The sequence below is a fragment of the Prosopis cineraria genome, unplaced genomic scaffold, assembly GCF_029017545.1.
Source record: "Prosopis cineraria cultivar Desert tree isolate PC_DT_omini unplaced genomic scaffold, ASM2901754v1 PC1, whole genome shotgun sequence".
Lineage (NCBI taxonomy): Eukaryota > Viridiplantae > Streptophyta > Magnoliopsida > Fabales > Fabaceae > Prosopis > Prosopis cineraria.
The window spans coordinates 3,385,767-3,398,966 of record NW_026555332.1 but is presented as its reverse complement, the minus strand read 5'-3'; the positions used below and the strand labels follow the sequence as shown (position 1 = coordinate 3,398,966).

The 13,200-nt window shown below is 29.2% G+C and overlaps 1 protein-coding gene across 1 annotated transcript; it reads right to left on the bottom strand.

Moving 5' to 3' along the window:
• Positions 1–404: 404 nt before the first annotated feature.
• Positions 405–3,926, bottom strand: LOC129288206 (protein YELLOW LEAF 1, choloroplastic-like). Its single transcript, XM_054924697.1, has 5 exons — positions 3,771–3,926; positions 2,866–2,943; positions 2,433–2,584; positions 1,737–1,806; positions 405–867 (listed from the first exon to the last, which is right to left on the bottom strand). The coding sequence occupies exons 2-5, from the start codon at positions 2,918–2,920 to the stop codon at positions 668–670; spliced, it is 477 nt and encodes a 158-aa protein (XP_054780672.1). The 5' UTR covers positions 2,921–2,943; positions 3,771–3,926; the 3' UTR covers positions 405–667.
• Between the last annotated feature and the right edge of the window lie 9,274 nt (positions 3,927–13,200).

The window sequence follows — 13,200 nt, the reverse complement described above, 5'->3', positions numbered from 1 at the left end:
GAGACTGATAGCAATGTTCTGTAAAATCAAATTGATGACAGGTCCTCGAAAAAATATTTTCTTTTAAAAATGAGTTACAAAAGTTTATTCTCACACTTGCATGCATGAATTAAAATTGCATCTAAAATTTTAATATTCTATTCATAATTAAAATTTTAAATTTTTTATTATTTAAATTGATATTTACAACTTATTTTTAAAAAGTTTATTAGAAAATCTAACCATTACTTATACTTATTATAAAACCTAACTATCATTCTTCCTATATAATAGCGGGCTTTATACGCATGAGTCTTTGTACTTTTTTATTTAGGCAACAAAGAGCTTTCAATATTTTTTATTATTTGAGGCTTCATTTTCAACCCTTAAATTTAGGTATAATTTTAATTTTCCGGAGGCAATAATTCGTCCTATAGAAATTTAAAATTAATTTTACATGCGCGAGTATACAAGCGTGTGATAGAAAAAACCTATCACAGAGGCTTAGAGCATATCCCTCTACACTAAATCAGAAAAGAAAGACCTATCACAAACACACTACCAATCAATTACCTAGCAATAGCATTGGTTATTTCCTCTAAGAAAAATTCCTCAGAAAATGTACATCAATCAGGAGGGCAATGACGGCCTAATAATCAGTCTCTTGGGACTAAAACAGTTTCTTGCCTCATTTTCTCCCACCATCACCCTTGCGACGCCACTCGTTCTCCACCTCCTTCAAAACGTCCAAGACACCAAGAATCCCCAAAAGGACTAACCCACCTGAAAACTTGCCGCTGCCACCTCCACCGTTACCTCCGTTGCCATCATCTCTATATGGCGGCAGTCCAGGTCCGTTGTCGTCCAGCTGAGGCGTCTTTGCTTTACCTGAGATTTCACAATCATTATCTATTGTTGGAAAATATGACAACGGAAGTGTTCTAGCAGATAATGTCATGCATAATGACGGTGTAAAAAGTATCATAGGACATTTTCATTATCTCAGATTATATGTGACACTTACTCCCTGGGTCTATAAGCAGTAGTTTAATATCTCCTCTCATAAAACTCAAATTTAAACAAGCAAATGTTTTTTAATTAAAACTCAATGGTTGAATAAAAGCAATCATGTTGCATAAAATGACCTTTAAACCCAGTTAAGATTTCCGTTTTATCATTCTAAAAACAAAGTAATTTTTTACTTCAGTTATTAAAACTTCTATTTAAAATAAAAGATTCATTTAATCTTTGCACATGTTTCACCGCTCAACAATATAGAGACTTCTATTCATTCTTCAGAAGGGTTAGCGGCTTTCAAACTTCCATATAGCATATCTCGTTAAGAAACAGAGAAGTGCATCAGGGAAGGAAACCTTCAATTTAAAGACAGAGAAACAAACCCATGAGACAGAAAGGAGAAGGGATCAACAGGAAAACAATGACAGGTTTGAAACTAAAACGTTAAAATACTGGAAAGTAAGGCAGGAAGAATTGCAAGCCTGAGCATGCTAACGGCACCTTAACCCATCATGCGAATGTTCTATCCTCATTACCACTTTTACCTACCAGGAAAAATGTAAAAAAATAGGCTGGAAGTAAATTACAAATTCACACGGTTAAAAGGCATTCCATTATAAATGTCCAATTCATCTCAAGGCCCAAAACTAGATACAAGTTAGAAATTAGAGTTAGCCACAATGTATATCCACCAAATCAATGTTGCTTGTTATAAATTGATAACAGAGTAAGGTCATTACCAGGGGTAAGTGTAACTGTCTGAGACTCACGTGTTACAGTTTGGGTTAGAGCAGCTGCACATGTAGCATTCTACAAGAAGCATAAAAAAAGGACATCAAAATATTGAGAAATAAACAATTACCAGAAATGACTCACTGGCCATGGTTCTATTCTTGATCGTTTATAGACAGCAGAAAATATAATAAGCGTCAAGATAAACTATCAGCATTAGATGGTTAAAAAACACCTAAAACACCTAAAATCAAGTACGAAAAGAACAACACAACTGACATAAAATTCACAGAATCATCAATATCATCATTGTAATTATAAGAATAAAAATTCTAATAAGCCACACCAATCATAAGCTGCAAATAGTGGTGTGACTCATTTCTCAGACTCCATGCAATGCAAAGACCCAAATTTAATTTAATATAAACATTCATTAAACTTAATTTAATGCAGGACATCACTTGATGCAAAACAGCAACAATCATCATCTCTCCATGAAAGAATAATTAGCCATTATATAATAATATCATATCTTTGAATAAGTAATATCTTCTCATTCATTATAATAAAACACTTGAACTTTCTAATCAATACTTGGCCAAAGAACCTTTCAAACCGATTGATAGAAAAAAAAAAAAATCAAAATATAGTACAATGAAGAGCAAATCACTAATCAACACACAAGAAAGAAAAATGTAGCTTACCAAAGCAGCAGCACATCTCATATGACATGACAGAGTTTGAGATCTACCAATTCGAAGTTTTCCTCTTCTTATATTACATGGCAAGGCTTGCATACAAACTAGGTTAGGTCCAGTATAATCAGCTTCTTTTTCATACCGACCTCTTCTTCTAACTGCATAAAAATACATAAATAAAAATGAAGACATTTTCTTAAGTGTTGAGAAGCTTGAGTTCATAGTATGTATTGAAAATGGAGATGGTGGGGGATTTTTTAATGTATTTTGTCATCAACATGTTTTTGAGTGACAACATCAACATCAACATGTCCATGGAAGTTGTATGGAGCCTCATTGTTCAAAAGTTGTCAATTGTTTGGCTCATCTTGGACTTCATGGAAATACACAATGGCCGCTCTAGTTATCTTATAAAACTAGCTATCCACAATTCATGTACCTGCGGGTAATAGAGGGGACGCAGCAGTATTACTCGTTGACATCAGCGTTTTCATGATGAAAAGATGGCTACAATTAGCTGTTGAATTAATAAGACACAGAGTAAATTATCAGTTTCAAACAAAAACCAATTAACAAAGGTCTTCGTTACTAAAATGCACTGGGAATTACAGGGCATAGTCTCCTAGTTGAACAATAATAAATTAGGACCAGCCAAAGAATTCCATAGAGAGAAACCAAACCCGAGGTATTCTTTCTTTCTTTTTTATTTTGACATTCAAGCAATTTAGCCACTTCAGATGAAAATATTGCAATGGATACAGCACATGATAAGATAAGCAGAGATCTCCATAAAATCCAGGATCACCAGAAATATAAAAATGTTTTCTGAAAAGTGGGAAGGAATTTTTGAGTAACAAAGGGATTTCCATATTTAATCACAATGCAAAAGACAATTCGAGAACCACTGGTTCCGCTGAGAAAATGATGGAAACACCAAGATGACAATGCAAGATGGGAAAGCAATGCAAGTAAACAGAGACGTTAAAAATTTGGTTCAGCGATAAGAAAATTTCAATTTCTAATATACAATCAACCCCGATCAACAAAACAAGAAACGTCCATGTCTGCGGCCACCTTTTCCCAGAAGTCAAACACATAATTCCATCGCATTCAAATCAAGATACAAAGGAAGAAGAAACATAATACTTAAAGGAAACAAGAATTGCATAAAAAGGAAAACACCATCATATTTTAAAAAGAAGATGAAAGAAGCACAAGACAAGCATCAATTGAAAACACACCAAATCAAAATGTTACCTTCGATTTTTATTTTTTTTTTTATCTTCACGCATAAAAGTCTACCAACAAAAAAGAATATAATACAGTGAAACAAAAGGAAAGAACCTGCAAATAGTGATAATCGCCCGGACCTGACGGAGAAGATAATAACTAATAAGTGCGACTAACTCGAGAAATTCGTTTTAAAGACTAAAAAGAACCTTTTCGACAAAACTGACTTCATCTAAACGTTTTGAAGGAGAATGTCGGTTCATGCTGGGCTTTATCAAAGGTTTTCTAATCGGCTCTTCCATCTTCGTGGCCCAATATATTTTATACAGACAGGTTTTAATATGAGAATAAATTTATTATTGTCATCTTTGGCCCCAAAAAACAAAATGTTATTGTCATAAATATGGGAAGATTATGTGGATGTCCCTGTATTTTAGATTCTCAGTTAGTATTTTGTTTAAATTTTTAAATTTTAGATTCTCAGTTAAATATGAGAAGGTTTTTAATATTTTTCAATTTTTCTAACATTTTCAGTTAGTATTATCTAATATATATTTATTTAATTTAATTGATATATTTATACTTATAAATAGGATGCACACCAATTTATTTTTGATACAGCACATCAATTTTGTTATACATATGGAGTCTTTCATTCTCTCTTTTCAGTTTTATCTCTTCTTCTTCTTCCAATCTCTACTTTCATAACAATTAGGGGTGTTCATGGGATGAGACAGGACCGGGACACCCCATCCCGTGTCCCATCCCGAAAAAAAGATCGGAACTAAATTTTAATCCCGTGACCCGTCTCATCCCGAAAGTCGTCCCGTCCTGTTAAGAGTCGGGATGGGACTGGGACAAGATCGAGACGTCCTGCCGTCCTGATAAATGGAATAATATCGAAGAAAGATATGAATAATAACATTCATTAAAATTTTAAATTATATAATTTATTAAGTTTAAAATCAAAATAACACAGGCACATAACTAACAATAATTTAAAATTAATTATTGAATTATATTAATCACAACTACATATTATAATAACAAATACAAGTGATCTTTATGCTATAAGATTAGCAACAACAGACAAGTCAAATACAATATCAAATCATTATTCTTCTACTTTAGTGAAGATCTACTAAGCTAATTACTCTTCTAAAAATAAGCAAGAAATATGTTATAAATAAAAGTTATTAAATAGATAGATATAAGAATAAATTATATTAATATAAGTAATATATTATAAAGAAAGATATCACCATGTTTACTCCATGCCATTAAAATTATCAATATAAAAAAATTTAATTTTAAATAAGAATTGCAAGTATTAAAATTATAATAGATGTAATTAATATAAGTATAAATTATATTAATATAATTAATATATTTAAAATATAAAAATATATATAATATTTGGGACAGGACGGGACGGGACATCTCGATGGTAATCCTGTGTCTTATCTCGTCTCGAACTCCTTTCCTGTCCCATCCCATAAAGTTTCGTTTCGATTATTTTCGGGTCGGAACAAGACCTGTCCTGATCATATCGAGATGATACTAGACTAATCGAGACGGATCCAGGCTAAACACTCCTAATAACAACTACACACACACAATGTACATGATATTAATCGTTGAATTTTTTATGATCAATTTAAATTTGAATTCGATTACTAACCCTATCTTTATTTGCAAATAAAACCCTATTATTCTTATTGATGATCATTATATTTCTCAATTTAATAGTTGTCAATAAAACTGTGAACGATAAAATTATTTTTGTAATTTAACAAACCAACAGTTATTAGTTATTCTCCCCTAAATTTACGTTAATATATAATGGTGGTGAAGTTTTCACATTCACATATGCAACATATTTACATAGTTTAAGTGCATTATTTTTATGAATATTAAATATCTCCTCCATTAAAAATATAAGACATTTTTAATTGAATTTCACTCCCAATAAAATAATTATTAATTTTTAAACTAACATTATCTTTTCATATTTACTTCTATTTAATAAAATATTTTAATTTAAAATAAATACAAAGTGATTTATTCATTAAGAGTATTTTTGTAAAAAAATAATAATGGTTACATTTTAAAATATTAAAAGTACTTTATATTTTTAATATATAACCTTTTAAAAAAAATATAAAATTAGAGAGAGTAATTGAATTTTTTTTTTATCAGACTGGAAATGTCATCTGCTCACAGCGCAGGCTAATTTCCCATTAAAAACGGCTCTTTATCGTTTGTTTGGTTCATTACGTCCTTTTTTTTTTTTAATTGTTACTAAATTTTATAAGAAAAATAATAATAAAATTTCTCTAAATTATATAAATAATAATCTGATCTCTCAAAATGTTATAATTTTAATAAAATCTTTAGAGATCTCCTTGTTAATAAATTTTAAATTTTCAACAACAAAAAAAATTACAAATTTCAGTAACGATATCAAATTTAAAATATCAACATTTATAGTTACAAATTCATAAAATTTCAATATAAATCTATTCATCTAAGATAAATATTTTAGAAATTAAAGAAAATAATTTGAAAAAATAAAACTTACTTGGAACTCCTCACGTGTAAAGAAGAAAATGAAACTCAAATCTTCAACAATGGAAAAGGAAGGCTAGAGAAGAAATCTAAAACTTCAAAGCAATAAAAGACCAAAAATTATTTAAATAGATGAGTATTTAATAACAATGGAAGAAGAAGAAGAAAGAAGAAAGGAGGAGAAAAAGAGAGAGATCTCTAACCTGTAAAAATGGAGTAAGAAGAAGGAAGAAGGAACAAGGAAGAGGGAGAAAGCTATAATGGAGGGGAAAGGCAGACCCATAGTAGCAAACAAACAGGCCCACAGTAGCTGGAAGTTCTGGACGGACGTAATGGAGGGAAAAGGCATGACCTTTCAGTGCTAAACCAAAACGCTAAACTGAAATGGGAGATCTGCTATATTCTACATTGAATACGCAAAACACAGCTTTTAAAGTTGTGAGAAATCATGTTGGTATTTTTGGAAACAGATTTGGTTTCAATTATTATTAATAATAATACTTTTTTATTATAAATATTTTAATGTTGGTTTCCTTAAAATTGATGTTAACAGTAATTATTTTTAAAATTAATATTATTTCACGTCGGTTATTGTTAATAACCGACATGAAATAAGAAAAATTTTATTTGTATTTTTTTTTAACTTTGTTTTCCACATCAGTGTATTTAATAACTGACGTTAAATACTTTTTCACTATAATTTTTTTAATAACCGATGTTAAATGCTCTCCCTTTATTTACAAATATGTCACCATCTTTTTTTAACATCAATTTTTGTAATAACTGACATTAAAAAGTGATGTTAATTTCATTTTTTGCAATAGTGATAGGGTAGGAGGGAGTACTATTCAAGTAGTAAAGTAAAATAAAATTTGCTCAAAAAATAAAATAATCGATAAAAATGGAGTAAGCCTACACAACTCAAACTATATAACTAACATCTTCTATCACAGCAAGTGACTCAGTATAATCTAAAAAAGAGGAGTCACTTCATCGTTTTGTTAACTACTTACTTGTATATAAGATATTTTTTGGTTGACTATTACTTTCAATATGATATTAACCATGGGAACAGATTCATTTGATGTTTCGAAACTATATATTAACGTTTACTTGAATGTATTCAAAGTATGAGGAACATTTACTTGGCAATTTGAACCATAAGGATAGGATTAATACCACTATAATTAAAGGACAAAGACCAGATTATAAATTGAGTTAAATTTCGAGAACTTAAAAGTTGTGTTTTGTATTTGTATATATATTTTTTTGGCATGAGACCTCCTAATAATGATCATGGTCAAGTCAAAATGTGACCCTTTTAATGATCATGGTTAAAAGAAAAAAAAAAAGAAAAAGACCTCTAAAATTGGTCGCTAAAATGGATGATAGTGTAATCGCACTATCAATAATATATAAGGAAAACAGTTTGCCTCAATATCAAGAATATATAAGATGATTGTGAAGTTAATTGCCCATTTACTTTGGGTAATAATAGCATAGCAACTCTCTCAATTCTGTAGGATTGGAGGGAATAATATAAAAAAAATTTAATCCTAATGCAAAGTCAAAGTTTAGAACAAATTTTCTTCTATATTATATGAAGTATATATGAGAAAATGAGTGGCGTGTTATAGCTTACAACTTGTGCGCGCGCGTAAAGTGAGTCTTTACCATAAATAGTCCCAAATAAGTTTGGGTTGTGCCAACCCATTTTTAATTAATGCTTAAACAAATTAAACATAAAGTACATTCAAAGTTGAAAATGAAATATGGAAACATTTATACATGAAAACATGGATTTTTTTTTAAATTCAAAGATAAATTAATGATTTTGACCAGAAAGAATTTCAAGCGTATGCCAATGATATCAAATCAAACCTAAAAGTATATTTTCAATCGCAACGAATTGATATGGTTCGTTTAATTTTCTTCATCAAGAACAATATTCAAGTCTTGCAAAAATATGAAAGCAAGACTTGTGCGGTGCTTGTAAAGGTGATGGTGATAAGACGGACGCGCTTGTTGGGAACAGAATATTGACTGTGAGGGACCAAGATGGTTTGGAAATGTTTGATAGACAAATGATCATTAGGTTGAATGAAATTGGAGTTGGCCTCGCTTCCCTCCACTATATAAATAATCTAGATTATTAGCTTGGATTTGATAGTTTTTAAAAGTATAAATTTATTTATATAATTAAAATTTAATCTAAACAATTTAGATTTACAATAAAGTACAATAAAGAAAAAAAAACTAAGGCACCATTTGATTTATCTACTTTTCATATTCTAAAAGTGTTATTTTACTTTTGAAATGTGAAAAGTTATTTGATATTATTTTATCAGATCAAATGTGTTTTTAAAAAGAATTTTTTAACTGTGTTCAAACGTGAAAAATTGATAACTGCATTTTGTAACTTTTAAAAAGTTAATTTAAAAAGTGAGATATTATTTGACTATATTATTTTAAGTTTAATCTTTTATTTTTTATTTAAAAAATAATTAATTTATTAAAAATATAATTATTATTTAAATAATGATAATTACTCTAAATATTAAATTTTTAGCATTATAAATTATAAATTAAATAATTAATTATGTTATTTTTTGCATTAATGTATAATAAAAATTACAAATCTTTATCACATTTTTTAAAATTAAAAATTAAAAAAGTACAAATAACTAGAGATTAATTTTTTAGCATTACAGATCAAATTTTATATTCTTTAAAATCTTTATCATATTTTTTAAATATTTTAAATATATTACATTTATATAATAAAAATTATAAATAATCATAAATTAATTTCTTTTTAATAATTATATATTTAAAAGTATATTTTATTATCATAATTTAAATAACTTTTAGTGTACTAACTAACTTTTAAAAAATATATTCAAACACAAATTTTATTACAATAATTAATGTTTATTAAATTAATTTTTATTAAATAAACTTTCATCAAATAAATTTTTAATAAACTGAAAACCAAACACATATTAAATTTAAATCTAGATGGAACCTGGCAATTATTGGTTGACGGAGGATGCTTTGGTTGACTTGTTTGCTCTATTAAGTGATCAATCGATTTTTCCAAGGGTTTGCTTTTATGGAAGCAAGAATAATGTTGATCATGAGAGCCAACAAGAGGGTATGTGTACTGTAAATGTTGACGCATGTGACTTAACAACATTAATTGGCCTTCATTACAATTCACAAGTCTCGCTTCTTGCATTTGTCTTCCTCTTCAACATGCATGTGACGCCCCTTCTCTAATGCCGTATCTTTATCCTTAATTTTTCTTTTTTTTTTTCCAATTAACAATAGACATATTTCTGTTGTGAATTAGGAAAGAAGATAGTAAATGGGGTTGTACAAGTGACTCGATAGCTTGGTATGCCTAGCTCTACTTGAGCTATTCGGGTTTGACGGGTCAAGATTGAGGCCGACTTGGGCACTACCTTGGCATGAATAAATTTATTTTTTAATTTTAATTTTTTAGTAAAAAATGTTTTATAATATCATACTTCTCAATTTATTTCATGTAATATCTTGTTTTTATGATTATCATTAATATTTTTTTATGATTTTACTTTTTTTAACCATTTTCAAAATTTTAAAGTACTTTTTTAACTTCATATAAAAAGCAATGAATAATTTTAAAAACTATCACTTTGCATCCTAATGTTAGTTTTATATAAGATAAATCTTAAATGAGGATAATTATATTTTTTTATGGTTAAAGAATTTTTTTTTCATTTTTTTTAGCTTTTTTCTTAATTTTTTTTTAACTTGGGCCAAACCCAACTTGAACTGCAAAACAAGCTAAAACATTATGAATCTATAAAATTTTTATTGAATTGAAGTGACTTAACCGGGCATAAATTAATCCATAACACTTGTGGGACTCTTTAAAATAGCAAGCTCTTGTGCAAGGTATTTAATATGGCAGTATTATCAAAACTTGAACTCAAGACTTATGATTAAGTTAGTATAACTACTATATTAATTGAACTAAACATGTGAAGTCTATCTTCCTTTTTGATTGTGTAAATGACTCCTCATGAATGACACTGATGGCTATTTAGTTGCTAGAAATGAATGAAGTGAATTAAAAAAAAGATAAAAATAAATGATCAAAATGTAAAGATGGATAGGTGAACTATATTTGGAGAATGATACTTTAGTTCATGATATTGAAAGTCACAATTTATAAAATTTATGCAGGATGTGGTAATTCTCACATTTGAAATATATAATATTGAGTTGTATGAAATATGATTTAGTTTATTTTAATTTTAATTTTTTAATTCATTTCACTATATCATATGGCACTTAAACATGAACATTCTTCCCTCCCATAAAAGTTATAGTTTTTATTTTTTTTTATTAAAAACTCAAAACGACTATGTATGAGTAGAAGTACTCCATCTATTTTTTTTCGATAAAAAACAAAACAATACAGGAAACTAGACCATAATGTTAGAATCTAAAGCAGCAGACACACATTGCAGTGGGCTTGAGAAGACCACAAGATCATATATTTGACGCAGAGCCTCCTTGGCTAAAATATCAGCAATCATATTTACCTTTCTACTACACCATAAGAGCATCACACACCAATCTCTACTCATATTTTAGATCTCTTTGATCAAGTCTCTATCCAGATGGCCACTAGTATCTTCCTCACACAGCATTACTAAAACTTCTCTGTAATCAGTCTCAATTTCCACTTTAGTCCACATCATATCCTAAGCTCTCTTGAGAGCTCAAAGCACCTCACAAGTTCTGCATTTAAATTAGAGCCAGTACCAATATGATACATGAAGCCACCCAAAAATTTCCTGTGTGATCTCTAGCAATTCCACCACATCCAATGACACGTCCATCTATAGTGCAGGCACCATCGATGTTAAACTTAATAGTCCTAAGTTTAGGAGCACGCGACATACTCCGATCTTCTACAATATTATTTGTCAACAACCTCGGATTAGACCATTTGATCACTGCCAGTGTCTGAGCAAGTGTAGCTTGAACACTAAAGGCTTTTTGTTGAAAAATCCTCAAATTTCTATTAATCTAGATGTGTCTACAAAGAATAGAAAACCACATATCCCATCTAAAACCATTCACCAAGAATCTTTGAGACAAGTTCTAGTCTATCCATTCTTCATGAGTCTCAAAGGAGAGTGTAACATCCTGATTTTTATATAATAAAGAAATTGTGGAATTTAGGTTTTGAAAAAAAATGATAATAATAGGAATTTATATTATTTGAGGTTATTTAGAAATAATATTATGGTTAGGTATTTAATTATGAATTTAAAAATTTAAATTTAAAACCACATAAGCAATATTTAGTTAAGATATAATACATAAATAATTTTTTTTATGTATGTGTTGAAAAAAAAAAGAGAGAAGGTAGAAGGAACAAAAAAAAGGGGGTGGAAGGTTGTTGTTTCTAAGTCCCACATTGGTTAGATGAGGGAAGAGAAGAGGTGCCTTCATGTATAAAAAGGAGGGGGTGTGTGCATTAGGAAGCATGAGAGGCTAAGATGCAATTTAGAGAAAATTGCAACTTTTGGCCCAAAGGTTTGAATAATTAAATTCAAACCTATAGTTTTTTTTAATATAATTTTGGGACTCACAATCCCATTTTTATATTATTTTTCTCTCTTCCTCTCACGTTGCTCGGCGTTTTCTCGCAAGGGGGGATTTTTTTTTTTCTTCAGGTATGTTCTAACTTTCCTGTTTAGATTAGCATTTAAAAATTTATTTAATTACAAAATTAATTTTATAGTTATTTTCTAAATAATATTAGCTTTCTAGTGATATGATTATTTTGTAGGATAGAGTAAATATTTTGATTAGGATTTTTCTATAGGATAGTTAATCTGATGATATGATGGATTAAAAATATAGGTTAAAATTCTTAGGGATATAATAAATATTATAGAATATTTTCTTGAGGTTGAAACTCATGTTTAAGAATTTTTGAGTTAAAATCTAGATCTATATGGTTGAATTTATGTGGAATCTGAGATGTAGGGATAAACCTATGATTATTAAATATTTATTTAAGTATGAATAGGTATTTTTGAGGTTATAGAAAGGTGATTTGAGGCTTCAGGATAATTCTAAAATTTTTAATTTATTTTTGGATGAATTTTTAGAATGTAGAAGGATGAAATTGTGATACTAGAAGTGAATTGAGGATAAAAAAAATAGTTCATTAGGGTACGAGAATTTTAGAAAAGAATTTGGGAAGTTAAATGAGGCATAAATCTTAAATTAGTGTTAATATGGACTATAGATTTAAGACTTTCTAACTCTTTAAATTAGAGTTATTTATTTTAATGTAAAATTAATATATAGTATTGTGAAATAATTATGTAGATTATATTGACAAAGATAGTGGTGAAAAAGGAGTTGTGAAGGGGAACTTGTTATTCAAGACACAAGGTAACCATTATTAATGTGTTGTGATGGGTGTGTTTGTGAATGGTTATGTGTTGTTTTGTTGTTTGGAAAAATTATGAATTATTGAAAATAAATACTGTATATACTTGTTTGAAATTATTGCCAAGTGGGTTAAAAATTTATTTTTGTTTATCATGATGAGATATTATTGTTCGGATATATATTCTGTTTGGATATTTGAATGATGCATGACTTGTCAGGGTATTTTAATGTATGGTGTTAATGGGAATTTCTGTTCGGTTAATTATTACCACGTGGTAAGCCCTCATTGGACCCAATGAGTGGCGTGTCGCTTGGTCCAACTCACCTTTGGCCGGGTGATTTGGCGTCCGAGCATGGCGAAAGGAGGATATAAGGTGCAGTCATGCAAATTAAATACTTGTTCGGTTTGTTTGAAAGTATTGTTCGGTTAAATGTTTTGTGTGCCCACTTAGCAATCGCATGATTAGTTACATCCGCATGCATCATTACATATTAATTTTTGGTTACTGGG